We start from the raw sequence: 13,283 nt of genomic DNA, 5'->3' as shown, positions 1-13,283 counted from the left end.
TTAAACGTAAAAATAATAATTGTATTGATATCAATACAATTTTATTCTATTGATTTTCATGACATGGGACGCTATGACTCCGGAATAACATTTTATTGAGTGGTTTTTATAGCTGTTTCGATGATGTTGTTTGGCATCAGTGTCGAAAAAATAACGATGCTTCCACCAATACAAACAAAACCATTGCAGAAGATTGAAAAACGAAAATTTAACTTTCAGAGCACTTGCTCGAGTTTTCCGACGTTCTTCACTATACGGTGCGAAAGCAGATGAAAATTTAATATCTTGTGAGTAATCGATTAGAGTTTGGTTGATATTACTTGATGGGAAGTGTGCGAAAACGATCATTTTCTTCACACTGTTTGGCAAAATTATTGATTTTCGGGCGAGAGGTGAGGGAGGGAGATGAAAGAAATGAGCGCCATTGTGGCAGCCATTTATGGCTAGCTTCCACCTTCACCTTAAACCCACCCTTAGAAAGAGTTATAGAGTATTGATGGTTGAATATGAAAATAATGTACACTGAGAAAAAAATTAGTACTCTTTTTTTATTTACAAAATAAAAATTCAATTTGCAATGTCCCAAATAGATATTTTTTAATTTTTTAAAAAAAAAATTTCATACAAAATAGAAGTCATGTAGAAAATTCAAAAAATGGGCCCAAGATGGTAAAACTTTTTTTGACGAATTTTGTGGAACATCGAATTTTTAGGAATTTTCGAAACTTCGAGTTTTTGTATGTTAGCAGTCATTCTTAATCACAAATTATGAATCCTGATGTTATTTAAAACAAAAAAGGTTTTTATCAATCTCCGTCTAAATGTAGCCACTCTCGAGAAATTAAAAAAAATACTTGTAATTAATTGTCTTTTTAATAGTAAATAGGCCCTTTAAATATGTTTGTCGTATTATACCATCATCGATGTATTTGGAAAAGTTGTTGGAAATTATAAGCAAATTCATAAAATTTCATGAACATGACGGTATAACACGACAAACATATTAAAAGGGATTATTGACTATAAAAAAGACAATAAATTATAAATATCTTTTTGAAATATTTCATGAATGGCTACATTTAGAAGGAGATTGATAATAACCTTTTTTGTTTTAAATCACATCAGGATTCATAATTTGTGGCTAAAAATGATTGTTAACATACCAAAATTCGAAGTTTCGAAAATTCCTTAAAATTCGATGTTCCACAAAGTTCGTCATCTTGGTTTTACCATCTTGGGCCCATTTTTTAAATTTTCTGCATGACTTCTATTTTGTATGAAAAGATAAAAAATATGTATTTTGGATATTGCAAATTGAATTTTTATTTTGTAAATAAAAAAAGAGTACTAATTTTTTTTCTCAGTGTACATTATTTTCATATTCAACCATCAATACTCTATAACTCTTTCTAAAGGCCCATTTATACGTTGCTAGTAGCTGACTTGACAATGAGCAGCTACTGACCCGGTGGACTCGCTTGACAATTGGTTGACTCGCCTTGTCCGTTCACACAGTGTGAGCTGCTGGCGAGAAACTAGATACTACGGCACGGGTTTACCAGGGATGCCAGGCGACTTTTCAAATGTCCATCAAATAGTCAGAAACAGCAATCAGGTCCGAATTTGTCAAATGATTGGTCCAAAATCGACTTCTTTATTGGCAGTTTTCATCTTAGGTTTTCAGTTGAATGTATCATCACACAATTTTATAGCAAAACAAACGCTGATCGTGTTTAAAAATACATACTTTGTGCTGAATTTCTTTGAACTGAAGGTACTATCCGAAAAAGCAGAAAGAGAAAAGGATTCGGGCCAGGAATTAGATGCAAAGAAAAGGAGCAACAAATACAATATTGAAGGAACTCTACGATGAGGATCCCCGAGATTACAGAGCAGTGTTGATAATAACACCTGAACAAGTGAAAAAACTGTTGGATTTAATTGCTCCACGAATACAACGCCAAGATACAGTCATGAGGGATGCTGTACCTGCAAGAGTTAAATTAGAAATGACATTGATGTGCCTTTGTTTTGGAATATCGTTGGGATTGTTGTCGATATTTTTTAGAATCTCGAAAACATCCATAGCTCAGATAATTCCGAAAGGATGTGATGTTATAAATGGTAGTCTAAAAGATTTTTTTTTTTAATTTTATTTATTTTGTGAAATGAAAATGATAGTCGATTTGCAGGTGCAATAAATACGCTTCAAAAATTTTAATAATGAATGAAAATGTACTTTTTTAAATCGAATATGTATTCTGTTTCTTAGAACAATACTTTTTTTTGTAAGTTGTGATCTGATAATGATTCTATATTAGAGATTCTCAAGAAAACTATCTCAAAAAGAAAGCGTGCCCCGCCAGCGTGCAAAACGAAATAACAATTATTTCGTTTAGAAACTATGAGGGTTTTATTTGTTTTTCCAATAATTTTCAAGTCTATAAATATCTTCACATATTTTCAAATATCTTAAAAATAGAGACATTTCATTACATTTGGCATCACTGATTCGAACGCTAAATTCTGTTTTTGACGTTGTGAAGCATGCAAGTGCGAGTAAATTCAAAAAACTTTGAAGTAGCTCGCACGCCGGATCACACATGACAATAACTGGCATGATGTGTTCACACGGTGTGAGTAGCTGCACTGCAGTAACTGACTAGACCGACTCGTATGCTTACTCGCACCGTCTGAACCCGGCTTAAGACACTATTTCGGTACGACTCATAGTTTTTGAGATATGAATTATCAAAGATTTCTCTTACAAAAATCGATACGCCCTTTTCAAAAGTTACGCTTGAGTCAAAAAAAATCCCAATTGCTGTGGAAAACTCATATTTCCTCTAACCCAAACGGAATACACACTTTCATTCGAATCAAAAATACTCATGTTTTGTCATTTGTCGATTTCATTTGGAATTGCTCTAAACAATCGTCGTGTGTGCGTAGGTCGATGCTAGCCAGTACTGATTAAACGGACGGCCGATAGCTGGCCGACAGAATAGTTTAAATTAAACTGACCAGGCGTCCCGCGTTTCAACAAAATGTCCCGCGTAAGATTCCGTCCCGCATTTGGCAAAAGAAACGAAAATGTCCGATATCAGTATATTCCAATATCACAATTTAATCATGTTGATTTTCTTAAATGGATGAACCTAAAAAAAACTGTTATTTGCTAGACTGTTCATGAGCGCTTCTAATGCATCCAAAGATTAATACATTGAGCTGGTTTCATCGCACCGATATTGGGCTTTTTGTTTAGAGAGTGTCAACTGGAAGCGACAGCAACAAAATTGAAAAATGATTTTATAAAAGTCCCCTATTGATCCGCAGGGACCAACGCGAGTCAGACGAAAAGTTCACTTTTGGTCCGCTAGCTCGGTCAGGGCTTAACGTTTTAAATAAGCCGGAAAAACTAGTGTACACTCGACAGGAAGAGGCAGAGTTGTTTGATGAAGAATCGTAAATAAAGCGCTGGGCGGTCTTACGGAAGTTGGTCGGAACCTGAACCATGGCCGATGAAAATATATATATCGGCGTGTTATTTTACCTTTTTGTGGCCTTGATGGTCGTCTGTCTCTCTATTTTGGCCATTCACTCAAAAGTTTTCTATCGGACGCAGCTGGTGAATGTTGGAAAGGTTGGTAGTCTTCGCGACAATGTTTATCTCCAGCCGATCCATCCTCCAGTGATCTTTTGGCATAATGAGCTGCTCCCAGGTTCGGCATAAAGACCACATCACCTTCCCAACTCCGGCAAGCACTTCGTACTATATATCTTCCCGTTCACCATATGACTCGAAAGAAGAGCGGTTTGGACATTCCCTCACGTCTGTCAGAGAAGGACCTTCTTCGAGAACTTGATATGAATTATATATTCGACGTCATCGCTTATCTGGGGAACGTAAAGTACCCGGTCTCCTGCCATTCGTTGAATTCTAGCATCAAGTACGTCTCGTCTTTCATTACGAGTACGAAAAGAAGTTTTTGACTTCTTTCGCCGGAAAGTTTTTCACCAGCACCTCAAGCTACTCCTTCTGGGTGATTGCGTGCTGCTCAGATACGGCCGGACTCGTCTGACGCTTCCGCATAAAAATGTCCATTTTGGCCGGATTCTTCTACACCGTTTGGCCGTTTGCTTCGATCTCCCGGCTTGAGGAGCGGCAAAGAGACGTTATTGTAAATACCAGATCGGCTATATCTGGCGGACACAAAGTGCCTCAGGATGTCCAACTCCTTCGCTGTGGGGTGGAGCTTGCAGTATGCAAAAATCATCAAGTTGCTTGACAGTGCTGCTGCTGCGAATCAACATCCTTGAATCATTTTTGTTGTAGACTTAATAAACGTAAGATTTAAAGAAAATTTGTTCCTCTAAATTATCTTTCATCGCCTTCCGAAATTAGTCCATTTTTTGAATGCATACGTTAACACTAAAATCGATGAAAAATGAATTGAAATTTTCGAGCATTCCTTTCGGTAATTTGAAGAAAATTGTAGAATTTGAATCGTGCTTGCCAGGCTCAATGCTCTGATTGAGCGAGTGATTTTCGGGCGTAAACAAAATCTAAAACATCACAACTGAGTGCCGATACTCAGAAAGAAATAATACTGATCAGTTTAGACTCGCTAAACTATGGTTTATGTTCACATAACGTATATACATAACGTTTTGTTTTTTGTGTCCCGCGTTAGACCTCTGACCATCTGGTCACTTTAGTTTAAATGCAATCGGGGAGTCTATCAAACTTTTTTATCGGCCGGTATTGAATCGGTGTAGTGTGCGCATATGCACAACGCTCCATACTGATTAAGTCGTCCGACCAATCTATCGGCCGACAAAAGTCTGTGGTCTGCGGGGGCTCTTAGGGAGCACATTTCGGGGAGAACAAAAATACCTCTACTTTCAAGTATTTGCAATGCCTATTTCCCCAAGGCTGGCTTTTGATTGTCATAGATGCGTAGAAATATTCCCTATCAATTGATGCAAACATCTTTCCGATCCAGTAAGAAATGTTTGAGTAATAAGCATTCGAAATCTTTAATTTTTCCTGCATGTTCTGTGTTTAGGTCTTCATTTCACTCCGGTTAGACGTAGTCCCACGTCAATAATCGGTATCGCTGCACTAGAAATATTGTTTTGATTTTCAAAAGCGCAATGAAGTGAATTTACAAGGCAATGTTTTTGGGGGTAACGGACAGTGGCAACTATATTGACTCCAATTTTTTCAACTGTTTCAAAAGTTAAAAATTTTTCGAAGGTAAATATATGTTATTCCTCATGTAAGGATTATGTTCTCTGAAGTTGGAGTCGATTCGTTGCCTAGCTTGCACAGCCCTTTAAAGGGTTAAAAGCATTTCAAACATTGTGATGAACTTTCTTTAGATAATTAGAAGAAATTTTAATTCTGCTTGTATACTGAAACTGAATATACTTGTATTTCTTTGAGTATTATTCGTCATTACCATACATTTTAGGAAACAAACGTTTTGATTGCACGTCCAAGTAGAAAACTAAAACCTAGTCCTATTTTTAACTCTAAATATGGCACATCCCGATGTCGTCGGCTGTCTTTGTCGACTGAATTGTACTCGCAGCTGAAGCTAGTTTCATTGCAACCATTTGAGATATCAGTAAATATTCCCTCCGCACGTAGTTCAGTCATACTGTATCGGCCAGATCGAATTGCGTTCACAGTTGGTGGTCTCTTCTTCTCTACAGAACGTGTTGAAGGTAAGATCCTTCGGAAAGCCTAGTATCTCACGCTCTTCGTAGATTCGATACGTGAAGGTGGATTCGTACGTTCCGATAAAAAATCGCGCATGCGAGCAAATAATCTGATCAATGATGGCCACACCCCCGTCCTTGAAACGCGCCAGCTCCTGCTGGCTTTCCGGCACGTAGCGGACAACTTTGAATCGTTTCAGATAGTTTTTCAATTCGTGAAAATCCATCTTGGATCCATCGGACGAGATGAAAATTTTCCTCAGCCCTAGTTCCAGCAGCTTTCGTTTGATCTGTATCGCAGCGGAGTACAGCGTGGGAGTGGTCCGCTCTCGTCCGTACATAAAATCGGCTCGTCTGATGTGAGCACACAGATACTCTCCTCCTCTCGCTCTGCGATAGGGCTTTTCATCGGTCCAGGAAGCCGGTCTCTGGACACGATCCCACTCGTTTGTGGAATTGAATTGCTCCAACCGGAATCGGTTCGCTTCCTGCACTAGCTGAGCGTTGAAACGTAACGAGCGGCGAGCTTCCCAATAATCCACGTTGCCCCAGTAATCGTGCAAAACGATTTCGGCATTGTTGATGAAAATAATGCGAAACTGTCCGGCCGTTGACGACTTGAATTTTTCAAACATGTTGAAGAGAAGCGATGCCGAGCCCTGGAACTTAACACATATCCGGTCGTCAATGGTGATGTTCCGATAGCCCATCACGCCATGCACACCCCCCACCGGTGGCAGTGGCCCTTTCGTACAAGCCTTTCGCTCGAATTTGTCCACAAACACACCGTTTTCAAACATATCCTCAAAGTTGAGCAGCTGATAATATTCATCTATCCGAATGGAGGGCTTTTCAGGGAATCTGAGCTTATGCTCGGTGAACAGCTCGTGGAGTTCGATAACATCAGCGTATCGTTTCATCGACTCCAAATCGAAGAAGTGGCCCCATGGGATGTGCAGCTGGTTCAAAATACTGCTCCGCCAGTGGTAAAGCTCCGACCAGGGTGGCAGAACAAGCTTTGCGTTGCTGTGGCCAGGGCGAAGCTTGAGTGAACGCAAAAATACTGCCAGTCGGATGTAGACATCCCGGCGCAGATTGAAACCTTCCGGGGGATTCACGTCGTATAGGATGTATATTGAAGCGGGGTCTAACGTTGTCGGAGGAGGTTTGTGCTCTTGATCTGCTCGAGGGAAACACATGTGAAAGTATCGGAAAAAATTGTAAGGGTGACTGGAGAGTATTTCATTTGTGTTGTGCTGTGCTGTGAGGATCGATCCTAGAAAGAACAGACCGGCGAAAGCAACGATGGAACTTTCTGTAAATAAGCATCCAAATGAATCCATACAGATAAGAAGTATAGGTATTAAATATCTTACTGAAGATCATTGTTATGGATCCTTAAAACTGGAGGAATGTCTCGGTTTGGTTCTTATTTTTAAAGGGACTTTACCCCAAAGGTCATTTGTCCCTTGGAGGAATGTCTTTTGTAGAGAGCCACATATATGGTGTGTGCACAAATAATTCTTATCGATTTTTGCCGGTTGATACTCGGGAAATGCATAGGTCTCAGAACAAAAACATTGCGAAAATACGTTATAAGCGTTTCGTATTCTATACTACAAACTGCCCCTTCAGAATCTTATTAAGTAACGCAAGTAAAGTTCAAAATTGTATCAAATCTGCCACCTCAAAGGACGCACTATTTTTAGGTCTTTATAGCTGATTTACACATTGACCAGTAATTGGCGCCAGTTACTTGAACGTCAACGACACGCCATATTTAGATCACCAGTTGACTGGTGCTGTGCGTTTATACCAGGGGTACGACTAAAACGTCAAATCCCTCATATTGCCAGTGTACCCAATATTGCTGCGGTTTACTGACATTTTGGTTCAATCAATTGCTGTTGTTTACAACTCGGTCCGGTTACATAGTCGAATAGTGGTTAACTTTAAACTCCATGTTAAATGTGAACACCTCCATGTGAAACCGAAATATGAAAATCGCTCATGCAGTTAAAATAAAGCAGCGCATTTTACGATTTCAATCCTCGTAAATGATATGTTGATAAACAAATGACGCCATATTGAATTTGATTTTGGGTAGCCTATATTCAATTGATGTCTAACCCCTGGTTTATACACATTTTCAGCAACTGGACAGCTTGGCTGTCACTTTATCCTCGATGACGAATGACAGTGGCGACATCTGGTGGCGATAACCATTTTGGGAGGCAAATTAATCTTTATCGGTTTTGTAGGCCCGGAGGCAGTTTTAAATTGTCAAAATTTGAATGAAAAATTTTACTTCTTGTTAATTTACTAATTGAAACACGTCGTACTGAACTTTCATCAGCAGTTTTTATATAAATTTCCTGATATTTCCATGATTTCATTGTCTATTATCATTTTCGCTTCACAAATCGAACACATGAAGCACAATGCCGTCAACAAGAATGGAGATTCTTCCATGTATACGTTGAGGGAATTGAATTTGATGTTCCTTGTACCGTCGAACCATCCAGTGTTGGCAAATGTACAGATTTATCCGGAAAGGTATATTTTTTCAGTTTTTTATGTTTTGTTCTGTACAGTAAGAACACAGATTTTTCTCATAAAGCACCGATAGGAACTGTTTTAAAACGGTTTTATTTAGCTTGCCCTGTAATTTGCATGTTTGTATGTTTGTACGTTTATATGTTTGTAACATGTTTGTCTGTAGCGCATTACCACATCGATAGAAATTTGAGCCCCTTCCTGTTGACCGATTGATCTGAAATTTGAAACACACCTTTATCTCTGCAGTCATTATAAAACTGGGAATTTCATCATTTTAAAACTCCAAGATGGCTGCCGCTACAAAATGGCGGATTACATATTCTCCCAAACTCCTTCAATATGGGTATCAAATGAAAGGGCTTGGCTAGTAGAACACAATTATTCATGAGGAATGCAAATCCAAAATGACCGCCACCACAAAATGACGGATTACATATTTTCTCAAAACCCCATCAATATGGGTATCAAATGAAAGGGATTGACAGTTATTTATGAAAAATACGAATCAAAAATGGCCGCCACCACAAAATGGCGGATTACATATTTTCTTTAAACCCGATCAATATGGATATCAAATGAAAGGGTTTGACTAGTAGAACACAGTTTTTTATGAAAAATGCGAATCAAAAATGGCCGCCACCACAAAATGACTGATTACACGTTGTCTCAAAACCCCATCAATATGGGTATCAGATAAAAGAGCTTAACTAGTAGAACACAGTTATACATGAGAAATACAAATCCATGATGGCGACCACTACAAAATGGCGGATTACACATTTTATCAGAACCCCATCAATATGTATATCAAATGAAAGGGATTGACTAGTAGAAGACAGTAATTTATGTAAAATGCAAATCCAAAATGACCGCAGTCCCCAAACAACTAATTACTGTTTAAATAGTTTCATTCAGCTTGACCTGTTTGTATGTATGTTTGAATGTTTGTAGGGTTGTCCCATATTAATAGAAAATTGCCCCGTTCCTATTGACTGATTGATCTGAAATATGGAACATACTTTTAATTCTACTGCCATCATCAAACTACGTATTCTATGACCTTGAAAAATTTATTTTGACCTTCGCTAAAAATGGCTGAATGACTTGGCATGAAGAACACGAAACATAATAAACAACATAAATTCAAAAAGGTCGCCGCCACTAAATGGTCGACTATGTATTTTTCGCAATTCCCTCAATATCGGTATCAAATAAAATGATTTGACTAATAGAATACAATACATCATGAGAATATTCCGAAGAAAATTAGGTAAGAAATAAACGTTGGATTTCCATTATCCACAGTTAGTTGTTTCATCATATACCCCACGATGTTATTTTAGTCTCATCATTGCCCTAGATCAATGAAAGAACGGATGTGATAATTACTAACAGCTACTTGTCAAATTATTTTCTAGCTCTTAGTACATTAAACCGTTTAACTTAAAAAGGTTTTTTTTACTTATTTTATTTCCTAGTTTCTCTACATTAAAACCATTAAAAAAAATTGTGTTTTTTCAATTTTTGTTTCTTACCTAACTTTCTTCGGAATATTTCGATGGTGTACTGTATTCTATTAGTGAAATCATTTCATTTGATACTAATATTGAGGGGATTGCAAAAAATACATAGTGGACCATTTTATAGCGGTAACCTTTTCGAATTATGTTGTTCATAGTGTAGTGTATTCTCCAAGTCAAACCATTCAGCCATTTTTTAGCGGCGGCCAAATCAAATTTTCCATGAACATGGAATACGCAGTTCTATAATGACAGTAGAATTAAAAGTATGTTTCGATGTTTGTTGGGATTTTTCATGATCTACTGTGTTCTACCAGTCGAGCATCTTCATTTGATACCCATATTGATGGGCTTTGAGAAAAACATGGCGCCATTTTATGATGGCGGTCATTTTGGATTTGCATTTTTCATAATTTTCCATAAATTTCTGAAAATATGTAATCCACCATTTTGTAGTGGCCACCATTTTAGATTTGTATTTTTCATAAATAACTGTATTCTACTAGTCAAGCCCTTTCATTTGATACCCATATTGATGGGGTTCTGAGAAAATATGTAATCCGCCATTTTGTAGTGGCCGCCATCTTGGATTTGCATTTTTCATGAATAACTGTGTTCTACTAGTCAAGCCCTTTCATTTGATACCCATATTAAAAGGGTTTTGAGAAAATATGTGATCCGTCAATTTGTGGTGGCGGCCATTTCGGATTTGCATTTCTCATGAATAATTGTGTTCTACTAGTCAAGCCCTTTCATTTGATACCCATATTGATAGGGATTTGAGAAAATATGTGATCCGCCATTTTGTGGTGGCGGCCATTTTGGATTTGTATTTCTCATGAATAACTGTGTTCTACTAGTTAAGCTTTTTCATTTGATACCATTGTTGATGGGATTTTGAGAAAATATGTAATCCGCCATTCTGTGGTGGTGGCCATTTTGAATTTGCATTTCTCATGGATAACTGTGTTCTACTAGTCTAGTCCTTTCATTTGATACCCATATTGATAGGGTTTTGAGCAAATATGTAATCCGCCATTTTGTGGTGGCGGCCATCGTGGATTTGCATTTCTCATGAATAACCGTGTTCTACTAGTCAAGTCCTTTCATTTGATACCAATATTGACCTGGTTTTGAGAAAATATGTGAACCACCGTTTTGTGGAGGCGGCCATTTTGGATTTGCATTCCTCATGCATAACTGTGTTCTACTAGTCAAGCCCTTTGATTTGATACCCATGTTGATGGGGTTTTGAGAAAATATGTAATCCGCCATTTTGTAGCAGCCGCCATCTTGGATTTTTAAAATAATGAAATACCCAGTTTTATAATGACTGCAGAGATAAAGTTGTGTTCCAAATTTCAGACCAATCGGTCAACAGGAAGGGGGTTAAATTTCTTTTAATGTGGTGAAGCGCTACAAACAAACATGTTACAAACATACAAACATACAAATTACAGAGCAAGCCAAATAACACCGTTTAATAATTGTCTTCACCATAGCCGAAAAAGATTTTTCCCCTTCCAGTACAAATAAATATATGGCACCACTGAAACTGCCTGGCATTTCGATTTCACACAAATGTCTAATCAAGGCGCGTAGAAGTATATCCTAAGGTGGGCCAACTTGCTAAAACCACTCTTCAGCCATCTTGGGAGGCTACTGTGTTTTGTTTGTAAACAAAACACAATACGCTAGTGCCCAAGCTAGCTCGTGATCAGTCTGTCTCTTTCACACTTGGAGGAAAAAATTCCCCTTCTGCTTTCTTCCGTACTGTTTTCATATACCGCTCCCCTAACCAACTTAGTGACGAAACGGCCTCACCTAGTATCATAGACCCGTCTTGGAATATGGATACATTATTTTGACGTTTGGTTCAAGTCAAGGCAATGTTGCCACTTTTGCGTATGTTTGAATCTCGGACGGATTGTAGAATCTACACTGGAGGAAAACATTAGTAAATGCAACTACCAAATATTTAGTAGATGAAACATTGGTAAAATGTACGCATTTTTCGTAAATATTACCAAAACTTTGTAAAACGGATGTCTTATGCAATACACATCCCTACTAAAGATTCGTACATTATACTTCATAGCATGTGTAACCTTGATTGTTTTCATTTCTAGGAACTGTAATGTGCGTACTTCGCAGTCGTCATTGCTCTTGATGAAACAAAGCTATTCGGAGGTAATTTTTTTTATTTTTATTAGATTCAAATATATGTAACTTCTGTTTCTCTTCGGCGAAAACATATTCTCGACCACAAAGATATCGAGAACTTGTTTTCGCTGCGGAAAAACAAAAGTTCAATTCGTTGTATTGAAATCTTAATACACCGAATCTTATAAAATAAACTTCAACACAATCGTTTCCCTTTTAACTTTCAGCTTCTAATCTTGGATTAAAATCAGTTGACTATTCAATGTATATTAGACTGAACATGTGCAACACAAAGAAATCTCAGGTAACCACATATTTTTCATCACAAACCCATATTTATAACTAACCATAATCAAACATCAGGAAACGGGAGAGCAAATAATGCGGATGAAATGAACTGCGATCTGGTCCCATCAACTGCCAACTAATCAGTTGTTCCTGTCCTAAAGGATGAAAATGTGCAACAGTAAAAGGAGCAAAACCTTGATGAGTGAGGGTTTGACAAAACATATGAGATTGATTCGGTCGAAACTGCGATTAAATCTGCACGAGCAATGTTTAGATGTAGAATGTAGGATGTAGGAAATTACTGTGTAAAAGATAATGTATGATTGAGGACAGTTTTTTAAATAAGAATTAATTATCAACAACATAATGTCATTATCCCTTATCATTATCTCTTACAAATAAAAAACAACGCTTTCACTGATGCTGCTCCAATGGTGGGCCAACATGCCCACCATCCTACAAAAATAATGCCTACCAATTTCCTTTTGTAAGATATACCAATGATTAGTAGGGTAGAAAATGACTAACGAATTGGTAACATTTACAAAAAAAATCGTCATATATACTAAATTTTCCTCTCAGTGTAGAAGCCGATCTCGTTCGGGTTGCAGAATTTCGGGTTGCAGAATTTTACCATTTGTCTATACATTTCCAACATTGTTACTGGCACTTTTCATTTTAATATGAAGTTGTCTTCAAACAAAATTTTCGTATGAGATTTTTTTTTGCCACCTGCAAAAAAAAGTGTTTTCCATTTAATTAGAATACTAATTTGATACGGGAACGTTAATTTTCGTTCAAAATTTTAATTTTAGAAACGTGTTCATTCCGGCTGAAAATCAGTTGTTCTTTGACACTCTCCTAAACTAGTAAACTGTCGCATTGGAGGTGAATTTGACCTGTAATTGGACATGTTCGATGCGAGCGGTACAGTGTCGACGTCTGGTGGCGACTCTTAATGTGAGGCCATTTGGGCCCTGAACTCGATGTTTACAAAAATGTTCAATTAGAGGTAAACTTGTCCAA

At 37.6% G+C, this 13,283-nt stretch overlaps 1 protein-coding gene across 1 annotated transcript; it reads right to left on the bottom strand.

The window, feature by feature from the left end:
• Window positions 1-5,411: 5,411 nt before the first annotated feature.
• Window positions 5,412-7,511, bottom strand: LOC129774266 (GDP-fucose protein O-fucosyltransferase 2). The gene is made up of 2 exons (XM_055777985.1): window positions 7,104-7,511; window positions 5,412-7,042 (listed from the first exon to the last, which is right to left on the bottom strand). The coding sequence occupies exons 1-2, from the start codon at window positions 7,111-7,113 to the stop codon at window positions 5,658-5,660; spliced, it is 1,395 nt and encodes a 464-aa protein (XP_055633960.1). The 5' UTR covers window positions 7,114-7,511; the 3' UTR covers window positions 5,412-5,657.
• Window positions 7,512-13,283: the final 5,772 nt, after the last annotated feature.

This window comes from Toxorhynchites rutilus, chromosome 1 (assembly GCF_029784135.1).
Source record: "Toxorhynchites rutilus septentrionalis strain SRP chromosome 1, ASM2978413v1, whole genome shotgun sequence".
NCBI lineage: Eukaryota > Metazoa > Arthropoda > Insecta > Diptera > Culicidae > Toxorhynchites > Toxorhynchites rutilus.
The sequence above is the reverse complement of the archived record's forward strand: the minus strand, read 5'-3'. Positions and strand labels throughout refer to the sequence as shown.